General features: G+C 38.5%; 1 protein-coding gene across 1 annotated transcript in view; it reads right to left on the reverse strand.

Moving 5' to 3' along the window:
- The window catches only part of TET1 (tet methylcytosine dioxygenase 1), a 60,999-nt gene that overhangs the window by 33,163 nt on the left and 8,571 nt on the right, over positions 1–19,265 (reverse strand). Inside the window, exons 2-5 of the mRNA XM_010579961.1 lie at positions 19,005–19,055; positions 2,225–4,760; positions 910–1,000; positions 193–286 (exon numbers count right to left, since the gene is read on the reverse strand). Of these exons, the coding sequence (XP_010578263.1) occupies positions 193–286; positions 910–1,000; positions 2,225–4,760; positions 19,005–19,055 (2,772 nt within the window). The remainder of the gene's footprint in view (positions 1–192; positions 287–909; positions 1,001–2,224; positions 4,761–19,004; positions 19,056–19,265) is intronic.

Genomic DNA, 19,265 nt, shown 5'->3' on the forward strand with positions numbered 1-19,265 from the left:
CACACCTTAAATAAAATTAAAAAAAAATAATTGTTTTCCTTAGCTTCATCATTCAGGCAGACTTGTAGATCAATTAAATGAAAAACCAGATCTTAGTTAAAGATCAGATTATATTTAAGCTCAAGGACTACACATAATTTTATATTTAAAGGCCACGCAAAGCAATTTTACTGCTGTAACATAAAAACTTACCCACTTGGCAATTGGACACCCCTGAGAGCTTTTTCCTTCCTTTCCTGTATAAACCACTACCTCTATTCTTACAGCGCTTCCTTTTGCTCCATACCTGCATTTAAAAAAGTTCATGAGTAAAACAAACTGCTGTGGACCACTTTAAAACAGGAAACATTTTCAATAAAACAAGAATAACATTTATTTTTACCGAGAATGGAAGAAAAGCAAAATGTTTATAATGTCAAAAAATACTTTTGAATTTAAAATCCTATTTGCGAGAGTGATTTTTGACATCTCTCTTCTGATAACAAGCTTCTGCTGCTAAGGAAACATTATCTGGGGGAAAAAAATGTTACCTGCATGTAAATCCTAGTACACTTAGTCACTAAATGTGACCTTTCTGTCCCGTTTGCCACAGCTTTTTCATATGCAGGACACTAGAAAACCTAATTCTGCCAGCTGCTCACCTCTGTCATTCCTATTGACTTCAATGGCACCTAAGAGCACACTGCACTTGAAATTCAACCCTAAAGTTGCAAGAGCTCAGAAGAGGCACATGAGTTTGGAACTGAAATGCTAGTGCTCACCTCGTGCACATCTGAACAGAAAAACACTTTACAAATGAGTACCGCAAAAAGTTTAGAAAAAAATAGCATCTGATTTCTCACAGCTCCTCTTCTTTCCTGTTTAGACAGTTAAAAATACCGTGGGCATTAAATGCTGAATGTTCCTCACCTGTTCTCCATTATTTCTCTCACAGCAGCAACACTTGGTCCTGTCCCGAGGTGTGTGTAATATGGGCCTTCATCTTTCTCTATAATTTGCTCTGTAAGCAGGTTGAAAAAACTAAGTTGGCACATACAAAATTTATTTACACCATTACAAGTAAGCTTAGAAATGGTTTAAAGAAACATCTTCCAAATTAAACTACAATACCTAAAATCTGTCCCTGAAACGTAATGAATAAAGACTATGACAGATTTTTCTCCGCAGAAGCATCAAAACTATTTTATACTTGTTTTCTCCTATTAATCTGCTAGTATTTTTTCTTTATGTTATAAAGTAATCTTAATATAGTAATATTTTGCACTCTTTACAAATCTTCATTACAGGAGCTAGCATGTATTGACTAAGTAAGCTTCCCCATATCCTTGTTGGGAAGAAAACATTATTAATTCATTTTAGACAAAGGAGAATTAAGGAAAAAAAAATAACTGATAGTCATCAACTACAGAAAAGAGAACATAATCCAGGCTTCTTAACTAGCACTCTGTTGATCCAGAACATTAAAGCAAAGATGAAACAATCTGCCTGACTACAATTTGTTGTTAAGTCTCTGACTTGTTTTTCCATCTGTGCGCTTTGATAGTCTGAAAACACAGCATGTCTAACACCATCAATCAAGCTGTATTTGCAAAATCCTCAATACTGAGTTCAGTCTGACATCTCATCCTGCAACACAAATGATTATGTATGTGGCCTCACCTGAACTCCACCTTACCTGTCCTTTCTGCAATAAGAGGCCTTTGACATGGACTCTTTGAGGCAAACTGACATCGGTCATCTGGACTAACAGTGACAGTAACAAGACAGCCCACAACTATACCCTGCCGCCTATCTAACAGCATTTCAGCAACAATGACAACATACTGGATAATTTTTGCTCAGCCCATCTCAGGCAAAAACTAGTTCTAGACCATAAAAATCAGAATCTGATATGCTGCAGATAAATTCACATAGAGCACAAGTCAGCAACGACAAAACAACAAATAGAAAAACTCCTTTTCCTCCTAGGTTTTAATTAAGTAGAGAATTTAAACCTGCCAGTTGCAATACCAAAAATACTCAATTCTGCTGTGCTTTGCAGGCCCAAAGAACGCCAGGCAAAAGTTACAGAAAGGGAAAAGATTATTTCCTCCCATTTCCTAACGGTGAAACACTGATCCTTTTGCAATAGCCAAGGATCAAGTACACTTCCTCACGTTAAAGGAAGCAACATAAACACACCTCCATCTGAGAGGTACAGGCAAAAGTTCGCAAAAAGACTTACCAACACAGTCACAAGTTGGCAATTCAGATTGTCCTTTTTTTGTAGGTGTATCTATTAAATTTTTTGTAGGGGTATCAAGAAACTTCATAGGTGATTCAAGGAAACTGCTGAGCGTGTTTTTTGCTGGAGAACACCCTGAGTCGCCTGTGCTCTGTGGGTGGTCAGTACCCAAACTGGTTGACGTCAGAACGGTCACTTCGCCCGCACACTCCATATTCCTGAGAGCTTCGACAGAACCTGGTACCTGGGCCCCACCACAGGGAACAGGCAGCACCTGTGACTTCGGATCTACTTGTTGTTCGACAGCACCCTGCTGAACATAGGTTTTGTCTTCACTACGCATTTCGTTAGCTCTCAGGTTAGACTGATTAAAAGTTTGAGGCAAAGGATGCGTCTGACTGACATTCGCTGTTTGCTGTACCTGAGAATTACATTGTTCTGTAAACATCTGTAGGTTTTCACTTGGTCTGTTCAATAAGGATGCTGTTTTCAACTGTGAAACAGCCAGAGGATTACGGGAGGACAGCTCGCTATACTGGTTACGTGCAACAACTTCATTTTTCAGTGGATCAATGCCTAGTGGGTCACTGGAGCCTGCAGTTTTGATTTGCTCATTCACCACTTCACAGCCAAACAACCTGTCTTTTTTTTTCTCTTGCGGTACCTCAGGTAAACATCTATGGAATTTTATCTGTGTTTGTGGGAGAAATAATCTAGTTTTTTCTTGTGATGCTAAAGTATTTTGATTCAGTGCTCTCTGTACTTTGGTTCTTGGAGATTTTTTTTCAGATGGAGCTATTCTGGAGTCCTGTGGCATGGTTTGACCAAGCTTGTGCAGTTTTGATGATATCCAAATGTCCTGTAACTCACTATGCTGGCATGACAACAGCTCTAGCTGGTTTTGATTATTTTGTTGATAGCGTGCTTCTTGAGGCTTCTTTTTGTGTCTTGGTTTCCATGGTACAGCATTTCCTTTTTTATTTGTTGGCTGTTTTTGCTTTAACATTAAGGAACTATAATTATGCCTAAAAAATACAGACTCTTTTTTCTGCAACACATCTTGGTTATATTTTGGCTGCCTCTCGTGTGATATTAGATTAAGCAGTGATGCCTTTATGTCATTCTTCTGCTCTGGATTTGTCTGGTTTGATTCAATTAGTGCTGCAAGTTGGGTTAGTTGTGTAGCTACATCCTCTTCATCCTGGCTGTGAATTCCTCCTTCTTTAATCAAAGAACTAGCTTCCAAGTTCAAATCTTTACAGGTTGGCTTTTGTTCTAACTGGCCAAGAGTTTCCAAGTTGTTACTTGTTTGCTGGACATTACGTGAAGCACTGCAATAGCGTGCAAGGGCGACTGGATCATGAGTATAATTTTTCTTGGTAGTATATCCTGAAAATGGCTTTGCATTTGATGTAAAGTCAGATAAAATTTTGGTATCTCTTGAGGATAACTGTAATTTATACATCTCGCCAGCCAGATTGGCAGGTTTATCATGCAATTCAGAAATTGAACTTTGGCCATTGTATAACACTGCCTTATTAGGGAGCTGCTTCTGTGAGTGACCGCAGTGAGCCAAGAGCTGTTGCTCATTCTGTAAGTAAGTGTCTTTAATTTCTTTTAATGCAGAAGATGTGAGGGAGGATGAGATATCCCTTTTATAACTATGGAGCAAGTTGGAAGTTGTTTCTTCTGTATGTTCAGTACTTTCAGTTTTAGCTGGTGAAGTTGTTTCTAAAGGGGCTTCGGATAACTGTGTTAAAGCTTCAATAGCTACAACCTGCTCTACAGTTAAATTTCTGGTTTTAATCAGGGACAAGAAAGTCGGCTGCAGTGAAGAATCTTCATGCTGTGTCTCTGTGTTAGGTACTTTAAAGCCATCCTTCCCTATGTGCACTTCCTCTTCAGGCAGTGGAGGACAACACAAGCTTTCTTGCAGATCTGAAATGGAACCCGCCTGCAAAACTGACTTACCAGCATCCTCAAAGATGCTGCAAGTGCAGTTTTCCTCTTTCATTAAAACATTTCCTTGTTCTTCTGGGTGAACACAGCCAATGCCAGTCGTCAGAGTGTTTACTATGTTATTCAGATTGGTACCCTTCATCCATTGCATATGGGAGTTGCTTGTCAAATCCGTCCTTTCCTCTATGGATACTTTTTTCAGTGAAGCAACTGCTTCCGGTGGTGAATAATGTAGGGGTTTTATGCCATTTTTGATGGTCTGTGCAAATGATTTTTTTGGCTCAGCTAACTGACTGGGAGAGACTGCTCTTTCACTGTCTTCAGCGTTTTTCAAGTGTTCGTTGCCTGTCACAGTTCCATGGATATCTCCGTTGACATGGACACCAAAAGATGGCTTCTCGTTATGTGCCCACTTCTCTGCTTCTAAGCCTGTCATTCTTTCTTTCTCCTTAGACTGCACATTTTCAATGGGTACTGTTTGGTTTGTTTTCACCCTGTATTTTTCACCATGACCACATATACTGCATTCCATGAGTTCTGGTCTGCGGCCATTTACTGGTTTGTTTTCTAAATTTGCCTATAAAATAATAATAAAAAAATTTGTTGTAACAGCTGTTCAAAAACATTAAAAATAAGAAGCATAAGATTTACAGCAATTAAACCCTACTTTGACAGATATGAGGAATATCCTAATGAAGCACAGGCACAGACAATGGAAAAAACCCAGGAAGTCATAAAAAACCCCTGACGCCTAAAGACCCTATCCATATTTATAGCTATTTTTCCCCACTCTTGTGAGGGGGGCAGAGGAAGAAAGTGTGTGCGTGGGGTGGTGGTGGGAGACCAAAGAAATGAATGAACAGATAAGGGACGTTAGCATTTAGAATCAGATCTAAGGATTCAATTTTTAATGAATTTGCCTAAGGAGATGAAAGTCTCCCTTGAGTTCAAAGCAGGACTGAAATCTAAAGGCTTGTACCACAGAAAGTTTAGTAGTAATTTGGTATAATTACACCGATTTGGCTAGACCAATAAACTGATACAACACTTGGTTGGACACTCTAGCAATCAATGGCTGGTTTTCAGGCTTAGTTTCAAGTCCTCACAAAATGACAAAACCTAAGCTGAAATGGATAGTAAGCCAATTAATATTAGCTCACCTGAAAGTTACCCTCTAAACCCTGTGTTTAGCTTCTGTATTTAGATAGTAACTTCAGGTTTCTGAACAGCCTCTCATGTAAGCTATCCTTAATAGCATTTTAGCAAATTCTAAATTCTAATATTTGGTTAAATATACTCTTCATCTTCGCTAATATTATACAGTTCATGTGGTTGAAGCAATGTCAAAATTTAGAGTCAGAATACTGTGTCCTGGAAAGAATATGTATATGGGCCTTAAGGTACTATTATGGATATGAAGTAAGGAGTTATGCAATTTAAGTTAAAAAAAAAAATTAAGGCAGGAACTCAGGCAGAAACAGCAATAAAGGCAGGAATCCAATTTTTATTACGTTAATGAAATTTATTCTATATTTATTAAAATTTCTTTTAAAAAATAATTTTAAGTCACAATAGACAGTGCTGGTACTTAATAATATTGTAAAATCTAAAAGTTATTTAAATAATCTGTAGCCTTAAGCCCTACTTAACAAGAAAACCAGTACTGCTTTTCAAATCAGATATAAGCAACACTACTGGTTAATTAACCATACGTTGGCACAGTACATCTTAGCAGTTCCCAGAAAATAGCAGCCAGTTTAATATAAAACATTCAGTTAAATCACACATGCTTTTGTGGTCATACCAACTAAAGTGCATGGACTTCTCTGAGAAAATAACTCAGAAGAACAAATGCAAAATAGATTTATGATTAATCATAACCATCGAGATGGTATTGCCAGAAACCCCCCAGCAAAACAAGGCATACGGACTCAGCTCCATCTGAAGCCCGACTGATAAAAAACAAAACTGGGAATCCATAGCATGCCCTAGATATTATGAGAGGTATCATAAATTCTCATGGAAATGCTATGTAAAAACACGTCCAGCACCTAGGCAGCTAAGTCAAACCTATGGAAATTACATTAAGAAAGAAAGATACCTTATTTAATGCTTTTTCATTACACACAGATGCTGACTAATGGTCTGTGAGCTTTAACTCCTCTGGATCCTGGTGATTTTCAATCAATGATCCACAGACCCAGGGGATCACTGAGTAATTTCTAAGGGATCCACAAAAGCAGTTAAGCAGCTCTTGTTAGCAGGGGTAAATGCATGACACAGGCCTCTGCAACCATACCAGAAAATATTTTAAGAGTCCACCATGGAAAAGTAAAAACCCACAATTCTATACCTGTGCAAAAGCTGAATTTCAATTACCTTAATTTAACTTCAGAAAAAAATAAGATATGAAATTTCTGGGTTTTCCTTCAGCAAAAGTATATCTAAGATCTCTATCACTCCAAAAGTTGTCCCAAGCATGTAAAATTGTTATAAAATATGGTTTGATTAGACAATTAGGAGGCTGAGGAGATAGAAGCAAATAGACGAAAATATTCCCCAGCATTTATACATTTTCAACATGACAACACATTTTTGTATTCCCTTCATTTTTAGAGGGTGGCACTCACTCCATTTTAAAAAAAAAAAAAAAAATCTAAGTCTGGTAAATTGAGAGCAATGAGAGCTGGTGGGGAGGATTCATCCATGATCAGCAGAGATGAGAAGATCTGACACAGGGTCCACTGACAGCACTCAAAGTGCAAAAATGTCATCACACTCCTCTCAACCATGTTGTTCCTCAATAAAATACTTTCATCTGACCAAAAAGCAGTGCTACGTTTGAAAATACTCAGGATATTCCCTAATCTGCTAGTAATGCACAGGTGCAGTGCTGTGTCCCCATAAGACCCCAGTGATCCCAGCAGTAAAGTGGGATTACTTTTAAAATAAAATTATTCCTCATACATCATAATTTCCACTAACATTACTGGAAGCTGCCCACATGCAATGAGGGAAGAAAAAAGAACCAGATGAATCATATCATTGGCATGATTTGGTTCATATTTTGTTTTTCCACACAAAGAATAAATATTATCATAAAATCAGATATATTTTCTTTTAAATCAAACTCTCTTCCTTTTGAGCACTACGTTGCTTTTTCTCTTCTGTTACTGAACTGCAATGAATCCTAAAAAATACCTTTTTCCTTCCTCTCTTTACCAGACTTTTCCAGTGGCCTTTTCTGTTTAATATATGAAGTTATTGTTTCCCAACATAAAAAGAAACGCAGACATACTAGCAGGGGCAGAGCTCATTTGATTCTTTTCCTCAATGCAAGTCTGGCAGACCAAAAGAAATAGCTCAGCAAAAACCTTTTGCAGCCGAACAACCTAGGAGCAATCTATCTTTAAGTCCTGAATCAGGACTCAAAAAAAATGTAGGCACTACAGACAAGGGTACCACAATTCCAAGTAACAGTCTTAAAATTAATGGAAGTTAAGCACAGAAGTCTGATCTGATTGACTTCTAAATCTTTTACACAAGTGTAATGAAAAGCTGAAGAATAAACCGGATCAATAAAAGTAATTTCCTCTCTTCCTCATTAAGGAGAGCACCACTCTGTCTGGAGGCATCAAACACCAACAAATCTCGCTCAAGCTTAGATTCTGCAGTAGTTAGTGCTATAAGGCCCCAAACCATACAGTATAGTCTGCCGTAGCCATTGCTGTATTACTTAAACTTCAACCAGACGTTATCTCGTATATATACACACACACACGCACGCACACATATATATACACACACAGAAAATTCACTCCATGAGCTAATGCTTCCAGCACACATAAAAAGGCAGTTAGAGTAAATAATTTCACCATTCTGAAAAGGGTCAGACTTCAATATTAAGTTTTCTTTTAACACAAGATGCCTCTGAGGTAATGCAAAGACTTCACCAGTTCACAATCAAAATACAATGCTAAAGCTACCCTAAAGACATTTCCACATCTTCTGTACAACAGAAAGCAGGCCACAGGTTTACATCTCTTGCTTCAGACCTCTATAGGTGGTAACAACACATACTGTACTAAAGGACACAACCAGAAACAACTACTCCCATAAACCAGAAATAACAGATGATGCCCAGATCAACTACTGATAAAACGGCTCTACGAGCAAGTTGTGACAAATCACAAGATAACCTATGCCAAGTCCCCCTAACTAGTCCTCCCTATAGGATTCTGCCCAGGTCCCCACAATACAGTACTCAACATATCAAAAAATGATTGCACCTCCTAGCTTGTGCCAATAACCAGGATGACCAGAAAGGCAGTACTTCCAAGGTCACAACATTCACCAACATAAAAGGACAAGTGGGTGAGAAGTGCTTGCACTTTGCATCTCTTCCATTGCAGTGCAATGGGTAAGTTTGGATCCTGCTGCAGTGTCTGCAGCCACGTAGCCAGCCCCACATGCCCTTCCACGTTGGCACAGAGCTGGCAGCTCCTCAGAGCTCAAATACCACAACAGAAGTTTTCTTTCAGAAAAACTGTTTGGAAAAAACCCCAAACATACTTCATCTAACATTCGAACAGGGTGTTTTCTTCATGGTCCAACTGTCAGATGTCACTGCTTCACCAAGAGATAAGAAAGCACCAGCCAGCTGACCAGCAGCAATTTACTCCTATGCAATTTATTCCTACCTTGCAGCGTCTGCTCCCCAGGACATGCAGAAACTCAATGGAATCCAGGACTTGCACTGTACGGGACCAACATACAGGCATAAGGAGATAAGATCTGGACAGGACACGGGATGGGGAGACAGAGAGCACAGGTGTGGAGAAAGAGTTGCTTATGCTGACTGCTATGCAGAAAGCCATGCACTGGTTAGAACAGAGACGAATGTAAGGCAGGATGCTGTGGAAAGTAAAGGCCACCTTCTAAGTACAGCCAAGTTTTTTTGCATTTCAAAATAAACACAGATACAATAATACATTTAAGGATAAACTTCTATTTTAGACCACGCTACTTCATGTGTGACTAGCATAACGCAGACAACAGCAACATGCTGTAAGTTGCTGCCCGAGGCTGCAGCCTGAGCAGGTTTCCAAGCAGGCTACCAGGAGAGAGAGAACAGCTGAGTAGGGGCCAAGCTGCAAGCTGAGGCATATTCCCGCAAACCTCACCAGAGGCATAAAGCAATTACCACCACACTTGTGTAAGAACCATGGATGTGAAACGGTCTCTTAGCATAACGCAGTTATACAGCGGCCCAGGTAAGGCACAATTTCTATAGGTCTTCATCCAGAGAAACAGACTGGGGCCCTTTAATAATGTAACACAGCCTGCATATACAAGATGTTTTGTTCTTCAAGAGAACAACGTTCACAGACGGCACTGAGGGACAGGACAGGTAATAATTCTGCATTTTAGAAGCTATTGCGATCAAAGCAAATAACCTCTACTCTTGGCAAAATGACAAAGACAAGTTTTAGCAGAGAGGCTGGTTTGTACAGAAACTCAGGGCAACAAGAGGTTCTGCAAATCCGGAGAAAGTGACCTGACCTAGGATGTGCAGCAGAGATCGCTTAGGATGCCCAGGCTTTCCTGGAGGGATCCCCCTCACTCCCAACTCCCTTGCCCCTGAGTATCAAATCCACCCAAAGCCACCAACTTCAGTATCACAGGAGGTACCACTTCGCACTGAATCTTACAACAGCTGGGAAGTCTGCTCTAGTTGATGGTGGTTTTTTTTTTCATATCCGTAGCAACAGCAAAGAACATTCTCCAAGCTACAGCTTAGCTCTCTCCTCAGTTTCATCTCCATTTATATCCTCTTTGCTATGTTCTTCAAACACTAGGCAGCTTTCCCACCAGAAAAGTTCCTTATCTTGTCTTTCCATGAGGAATTAGAACATTATGGCCTTGAAGTCTTTACACCTTTGCTCTCTTCATTTTCTCTCCTACACTATTACCACAGTCCTGCCCACTGTGTGTAACCACTTCAGTGAGACCACTTACAAAGAAGATCTCCAGTATCAGACCCTAAGGATGCACTTACTAACAAAATGAAAAACTACAGGATACTAATTCTAGCTCTAAAGGCTTCAAATGGTGACCCCCAGAGAAAAGTATTTATTGGATTACTACTTGGAAATAGCCTCTCTCAGCCACGAATTTAAATTTTTATTTCCATCAACCCTGAGCTCTAGGTTGTGAAAGCTACAAACAGGAGCAAGAAAAAATACAGAGTGAAGGACAGCCCATTCTCCTACACAGGCACCCAAGAAGTAGGTGTGTTAAGAAAGAAAAAAACCCCAACCATTACAGTACTTTGTCTGCCACAGAAGGAAACAAAAACAAGCATCTTGTTTGGTGGCTTTTGTTTGGTTTGGTTTTGGGGTTTGGTTTGGTTTGTTTTTTACTGGCATTTTGAATGACCCAATCATTTGTCTTCAACATTGAAACTGAGCACTCAAAGAGACACTGGCAGCTCTGGAAAATATAGCACTCAATTAAGCCACAAAAGAAAAATGATACAATCAGCAGTAATATGTATTCCCTAACACAACCTTCCCCTAATGTGCTTTAACTCAAAAGCAGAGATGAAAGAAATCCAGTCTTTGAATTTATCCATCCTAGCTAATGTCTCTTGTGGTCTACTCATTTATGAAACCATCACCACAGCATTAAGAAAGTACTGCCTGGCCCTTAACTGTAAATGGAGAATCATCACAGCGTAACAGGGTCTTCAGGGAACACATTGCAGCTATGTATAACATTTTTAGCAATGATCTGAAAGAACAGTGAAATTAATACTGGTAGAAGAATAACAAATAATTAAAAGATCAGACATGATGCTTCCTAAATTAACTGGCAAGCCAGCTGCAAGCACATTTCAATACAGCTAAAGGTGAAGTTGTGTATCTAGCAGCAAAGACATGGGACTATATTTACAAAACGCAGGTTTTATCTTAGAAAGCAATGCCTTTAAGGAGAACATTAACATGGTCAATAATCAACTGTGCAGTAACTATAGAAACTCCTATTGCAACTTTATGGCCGAAAGGGTTAGTGAGATTCTTGGGTGCATAAATAACAATATAATTAGGAAAAGACGGGTTACTTTCTATCCTGTACTTGGCACTTCTGCACCTGCTAGTGGAATAAAGCGTCCAGTTCTGGCATACCCAATTCAAGCAAGACATTGATATGCTGGAGAGGGCTTGGAGGACCATGAGAATGACAAAAGATTGAAACATCTTGAAGTGAAAGCCTCAAGTTCACTCTCTACAATTTACCAAAGAAAAAGAAAACTGAAAAGCCACAAACTGCAGCTAAGTCTACGTGGAAAAGAAAGCTGATAACAGAAGGCTCCTTGTTCTAGCAGACAAAAGTATAACAAGACTCAATGACTTTAAGGCCAGAGAAGTCTGGCCTTGAACTAGGGTGCACATTTTTGCAGAGGGGCAGAGAAAGACTAAAGAATCTTAAGCATCTTGTTAGGTGTTTTGATGCACTTTTCATCCTTGGGAATTTTCAAATTCAAGTTGAGCTATTTTTAAAACATGATGCTTAATCCAAATAAATTGATACAGTCTTACAACCTCTCAGCGCAACAAGTGATCACAATGATCTTGCCTGGGTTTACCACAGGTGAACCAAACTGATACAAGTTAATATTTTTCCTTCAGTTTCAGTTCAGGAAAGATCTCAACTGCTAAGGTAACAGCATTAACATTGCAGTTCCTATGATCTAACCAGGAAGATACTCAGCCCCTTAATCTAGGGCCCAGTTCAAGTGCCTAACCAGCTGTTGTACAACCAATTATATTCTTTACAAGTTGCTACATGCCGGTAGCTCTCTCAGACCAGATCTGCTGAGGCCATACAAAACTGTAAGTTAACAATGCTAACCAGCCCTCGCACACCTATATCCTATTTTCCCCTCACTCTGAAATATCAGCACTGGTCCCAAATACACACTGCAACAAGTCACACACAAGTCTTCTCCAAATTTAAACATTTATATTATGGGTATATTCTAACCTGGTTTTAAAGCTGATGAGAGGCCACAAGACTAAATGGAAGAACTAATACTCTTGAACGATAGAAAAGTCATAACGGGTACGTCAGAGGAACAACTAAAGGTAATTCAGGTAAAAGAAAGAAAAATAGTCATGTTGATCACTTAAGCGACCAAGCTACAAGGCTGCAGCACTATTCAGGATTTTGCATCTATGTTTTGCATATTCTCATGAGGAAAAAAGCCTAACAAATGGCAAATTATGTTTCTCTTCTGTCTCGATCAGAGCTAGCACACCTATGGTTTTAAATAAAGCTCAAAATGGAATTTACACTGTATGTAACTTCCACTCTTTAAAGGAGTACCAACTTTCACTCACATACTGGAATAACAGCAATGATGTTCTGGAGCAGCACTGCAACAGTGGTGGTTGCGTTGCAGAATTCAGACAGTGACCATCTGTCACAAAAGTAAATGCTTTACATTTTTAAATACACAGAAATTTTTCCTCTTATTCACAAGTTCAGCAAAACCTTTATTTTAGGAAAATTAAACATAGATCCAAATTTTACTACAGAGCATCAATTAAATTATAATACAATACAGATGATGCCAACAAAACACCAACCGAGAAAGGAATTCACAGTCACGTGTGAAGACACGAACCACTCAATTTTAAGTCAGCCTTGAAAAATCCTAATATTCTAAAGGGACAACAAGGACAGCCAAATATATTCGACATACTGATTTTACGTAAATTAATGAAAAGTGATTATTATTAGTACCTTATATGTAATTTCTGTTTTCTTTTTTCTTGATAGTGGTTATGTTTCATGTATTTGACATTTTAAAAGAAAACACCTTTATAAGAATGCATGGATTCTTCTTACCTCCCAAACAAAACCCTATAATTAGAAATTTATTTTAGCAGGAATTAAATCTTTTGTTCTTCACATAGGCAAGGCTCCTACTAATGTCAATGGGAGAGTTTGCTGGAGTAGTATCTGCTAAATTACCTTTCTCATACTCAGTAACACTAAATATAAAAATCTTAGTATAACATCGCAGAAAGAAAAAAAAAAATCACAGAAGTGAAAATCTGCTGCCACTCAAGTTAAGTTTGGGGCTTCTCACTGGTTTTCTCCCACATCAGTTACTAAATGCAAAAACCAAACTTGCTTAGCAATACAATATTAGATTCTAAACAAGTAGTGCCCGTTTTCAAAGGATTTTCTCGATATTCCTGTCTATAAATGTACGGACAAACAGCAAACTGACAACAAATTTCTGGAATTTGCAAAGCCATCTCAATTATTTCAATGCCTACATTACATACACCAAGTGTAAGTATTCAATAAAGCTCATAATTCAGCAGTGAATACAAATAATATCAACTAAACATACCTGGATTAGGAAACCAGTGTTTATTTTGTAATGCTGTAACTTCATTAAGAGTACCTAAACAATGTATCAATACACCTATCCAACTGACCTTCATCTACACACATACATTTTCCTTCCTTTCCACAAATTATGTTACTTTTACTGATTGTTCCATGGTTTTTGATCACAAACACATTTTCTACCTTTTTAAGAAGCTCCACTTCTAAATCCACTAAAGTGGAAGACCCGACACTGCACTAAAACACAGAGTGACAGTCAAGATCTACAAATAAATAGTGATTCAAAACGTGCAAAATCCCTCCAAAACCACTGTAATCACTAGGTTCAGGCCGGCCTTACTCAACACTTCCCAGCCTCATTGTGCCTCTGCCTCCACCATTCCCTGAGAAGAGGAGGAGTGGCATTGTCCACCACAGCAACAAATGATTTAAAACAGAAAACCCTACACCTCCCTGTCCTCTCAAAGGACAGTGTCCCCTTCTTCCCTCAACATTTGGGGGAGTTGGGTTGTGGGGGCAAAGAGTAGCATGATGGTGCTGCTGAGCAAGCAGCGCAAGGGTCCTGAGGAGGTGGTGAATGGGAGAGGGAGCAGCACTGAAGTAAGGGAGCTCTACAGGAGTAGGGGGCAAGGGAAGGAGAGCTGCTCTGCATCCTGTCCAGCTCACTCTGCACCACAGGAAGAAGTCCAGAAGGAACAGGCTTCAACTCCCCCAGAAACTGGCTGGAAAAATTAAGGATTAGAAAATTACTAGGGTAAGATTAATAATTTACAGACCATTTACAAAGGCCTTCTTTGTTAGGACTCCATTCAAAAAATGTCTACATACATGAGTAATCTTAGCAGTACTGTACAAACAAAATATGGAAGTGCTTCATATGTTCACGAGTGCATTCATGTGGAAGTGCTGGAAAGGCTGCACGTGGAAGTGTGCTACCAAATTACAACCATAATCGTGCCTGCTGACATCAAGTGAGGTGTGTGAGCCTACCAAGAGCAAAAAAAAATTTAATCCCATTTAGACAGACACACATCCAGCTTGAAAAAGGTCAAAATTAGAAGAACATTCCTTTCAAAAAATGATACCTAGATTTTTTTAAACTAAGGTAACAGCTAAGGTACCTATTTATCTTATTTCTAAAAATAAAAGTTAACTAATTAGTGTAGGCCACTCACATACCAAAAGTAAGCTCCCCCTATCAAAAAAAGGGAGCAAAAAGGCACGTAAGAAATAGGCAGACACTTTCAACCAGTACTCAAAGCCATTTTAATGGGTATTTGCTGAAGGAATACATTCCAATGTGATAATGTCCCTTCAAGAAACACAAAGAATAAGATAAGTATTTTCTGGACGACATCCTTTCCAACTTGTATTACACCATTCTGTCTTCTTCCTCTGTAAAATTCCACTGCAGTGCAATTCCATCCACTGACTTGTTCTTATCTTTAAATTTTAAAGGGGAAAAAAAGTAATAAATTTTAATTTCTTCCAGCTAAATATTCTGGTAGATATTTTGCACTAAAACATACACCATAATTTAGAATAAATGTTCAAAGTCAGTTCAATCCATGCTCACTCAAAGCATTATCATGAACATTAGCAGCTACTTTCCTTAACTCTTAACACATATATGACCTTGACAAAAAAGTGGGGTTTTAATTTCTTTAAGCAGCATAACTAAAACTGCATCGTAAAAAGGGCAACAGCAGGTCTGCCAAACCAACTTTATATTTTAAAGTCATTTTTGATAAGACAGACTATGCTTTGTATGTGTGGAACAGAAAAATTAAGAGAGTGCTCAAGTATATATCTGTAGCTTTGATGGAAATGAAACTTTTACTGGTTCCTAACATGATGTTTATAAACCAAAAGTTCTAGATACTGAGTCATCTCTGGCTTTTGGCTTGGCTTAAACAGAACAGACTCTACAAAGTTTAGCAGGCATCATTCGCACTTTCCCGGTGCACACGATTACCATTATAGTGTTTATGCATAAACAGGCAAACAGCATCAGTCAGAACAAAAAATGTGCATGCAGTTATAATACTCACTTAGCACTGCATCTATTATTCTGGATCTCTCTCACTGCCTCCTCCCTTTTTTTTTTTTTTTTTTTTTCTTTTAATATCTCCATCAATGCAGCAAACATCTGCAGCCATCCAAATGGTAGCCTTGGCTCCACAGAACCTAGTAGAAAGATGACTGACTGTACTTCTTCATCAGCTGTATCTTGATCTGTGTGAGGTTTTCTTACTGGTGCCACTGCTGTCTATACTTGATAAGTGTAGATTCCGCTGACAATGGGATGCCATGTTCAACTGTCCCATTCTTCTGAGCTCTGTGTTAATAAACTTGCACGTGGCTGCAAACATTTCCCCACTGTTAAGGAGAGGTGCACTGCACTGCCCAAACTGAGTGAGAACACTGCTAAGTGGCTAAAAGGAAAATGATAGTAAGTGAAGCAAGATGTATAACAGGCCTCCTGAAATGCAGGCAAATGAATTTTTACGTATGAATCACTTCTATATAGACTTTGCATTATCAGGAATAAAATCAAAGAAGTGCCTGCTTAACTGGGGAAAACACATAATATGAATGGTAAGAAAAACGATGAGTATATTCCTTCCTTAGTATCCATTACTATGAACTCACAAAGACTCTTTCTTCAATGAGCATTTGCTTGCTAGAAGTAATGAATATTTCAGATGTTCTTTCAAAATAAACATGGAGAACCTAATACAGTATTTATGGCACAGAGGAATTTCCTCAATGACTCCTCAAATAACCAGAAAGAAGCATTAAAACACAAGCGTGGAAAATGACAAATAATAATTGAAAGGTACAGTATAATAGTATGCATTACTTTTAGTCTTAATGTTTATATCTGTCCAACCTGTTTTCAACAGGAAAAGCACTGCTTATTTTCAGCCGGTAGAGAAGAATTTGTAAATATGTTGGTCCTAAGAAGCACAATTAGAAAGAGCACTAGCCCTCCAATTAAATAAATATGCATCTACAAAAACTTAGGAGTATTAGAAAAATACTAACTCCATGTATTACTGGAAGAAAGTCCTACAGATCCTCCTTAAAGAAAGTTTACAATACTATTTGAAGCAAAATACAAAGAAAAAAAAAAAGAAGAAATATGCTGTCAAAATTTTGAAAGTGTCACTGGTCAGATGCCCTCTATCACTACTGATCATTAGATCAAACATTGAAGCTATAATTCAATAGATATGACAATACCACTTTACATGGCAGTCCCGCCAATAACAGAAGCCAGGTTAGAAAGTCATATACCGGAACGCTGTATTTCTAAAAATGCCCTTGTAAAGAAGTCTGCAAATTATGTAGCTTTTTCTAAGTTTACAGCAGCTGACAGAGAGCTGCAGCGTAACTTAAGATGACCAACCTCCCTCCTCCCCTCCAAATACAAAGGAAAACACCACCAACCCCAACCTAGACATTTCACGAGATGCCTTCAGGGGTACCGTGCCTTACTTGGTGGATGCAAGTGAACAAACTCTTACGAAATACACTTCAGCACCACAAAACAAACACAAATACCAGAAAACACAAAGAACAGTACCTAAAACCTAAAAACAGTACCTAAAAGAGGAAACACTGCCGAATCGATTCAGCAAAGGAAAAGTCAAACCAGAAATAAACACAAGTCTAATGACTAATATACAATACTACGCGCGTGCACAAAAACAAGACAAGACTTTCCATTTAAGAGCCAAGGAGAAAAAAAAAACTCTTCAGAAGGCTTTTTGGAAAGGCAAGGAATGACAGCATCATATTACATAGCAACCTGCACTGCCATCAAATCAGAAAGAGTGGCAAAATGAACTCAAAGAGAAAAAATCTGAAGACCCGCTATGAACCCATACTGTAGACAGACGCCTAATAACAACATATCTGCCTACCACCAAAAAGAAGATTTTTCACACTTTGACAGAACAGGTGCCATACCAATTACACGTTACAAAGTTGAACACCTCATTTACAAACCGTCCTTATTTTGCACACTACTATCAACCACGCAAAGCACAGAATGAACAAATGCTAAAGTTTTAACTACACCTATGCGCTGTATTACACGAGCGTTGGTAATTAAAATGAATAATTAAAAGCATACTCATGACTTAATGAAAAATGCTAATTTTTTAATGGATTGATATATTTAACGCAAGAAAAAAAGCACTTGCTAGTGTCGTACAATCACAATTACTGTTAGCATACAAGGAGGTGGTTAGCACAACTACTCCCACATGAGAAGACAGACATCCTTGAGGCTGGACATACTTGCAAGTCAAATAAGGTTATTTGCTCCTTATTTAATCTTAACTTGTAACTTTGCTTCGTCTTCTAAAATTGTAACTCCTTTAAGCAAGTTTCTGTAATGTGTAACAGTGATGACAAAACTGGTAAGAAATTGGGATGTTTTCAAATAAAATTACACCACAGACATTCAGCATTTATCAAATCCGCTATGTCCAATAACTTCTGAAAGTTTAATGTACTGAAACAATACTGAACTATCTTACATTACATTTACTTGGCATAAGACAATAGTTCTACAAAGTAAGTCTAACAACATTTTTTTTCTTTTTCCTTCGCTTCCTCTTACACCTACCATCCATCCTCCAACATGTTAGTTTGCAACAACAGAATTAATGATTTCTACCCAAAATATTCTAAAGACCAAAAGATGCAATATCGATGTGCTACCTGCTACTTTTTTAAAAAAACATCAGCCATGAGTGTAACAAGCCAGAAGCCTGTATTTTGTTATAAAGACTAAAACATTTCCATTTGAAACACCAATCTTTTGTTACCATGAAAGATAGCCATCTTAAAAATCCTGAAGAAACGTGTTACCACGTGAAACTGAAGGCTGTTGTTAAGTTTACAGAATTTTCAGTTTCACTTGAGGTGTACTGAAGTTTAAAGAAAAAAGGAAATCAAAACTACAGTAACATAGGCATAAAACTTCCACTTTTGTCAATTTGGTTTGCATTCTAACATGGGCTTCTCACATTAAATTTCAGATGCCATAAAATCGGTATACTAAAATTCCCCACCAACATTCAACTGCTACCTTTGGAAGTATGAAACTAGGAATAGAGAAAATTGAAGTGAATCTTCAATGCAATGGAAAGCAAACTTTTGGTCTGCAGACATGTGCAGAAAGATTCAAATATGTACACAACATGCTGGAGAGAAAGAGGGGGGAAAAAGAACATGTTCTGCGCTTTTAAAATTAGCTAATCTCCTGAATAGCTGGAAAGCGCCGCTTCCCAGAAGTTAACCCTTTGGCTTCCTCATGTATATGACAAGAAAACGCTGCTTAAAACGGGAGGGGATAAATATTAAAGCAATCATCGGTTACCTTTAAAACTCTTTGCTTCCTCCTCTGAGGCCTTTTGTTTTCAGTTAGAACCTAAAAAAACATCAAATTGCAGAATAAGTTGTGGTCACAAAGGCAGACACCTCCGATTTTATTATCAAACTGCAAGATTTCTTAAATACCCGGAATGCTTTACATGCGGCACTTTAGAGGGCTGTAGGGAGGCTCTACGCGGCCCCTCCGCCGCCACCCCGACACACGGCGACGCCGGAGACGGCCGAGGGGAGAGGCCCCGCCGCCCCA

This window comes from Haliaeetus leucocephalus, unplaced genomic scaffold, assembly GCF_000737465.1.
Source record: "Haliaeetus leucocephalus isolate CR32 unplaced genomic scaffold, Haliaeetus_leucocephalus-4.0 Scaffold687, whole genome shotgun sequence".
Taxonomy (NCBI): domain Eukaryota; kingdom Metazoa; phylum Chordata; class Aves; order Accipitriformes; family Accipitridae; genus Haliaeetus; species Haliaeetus leucocephalus.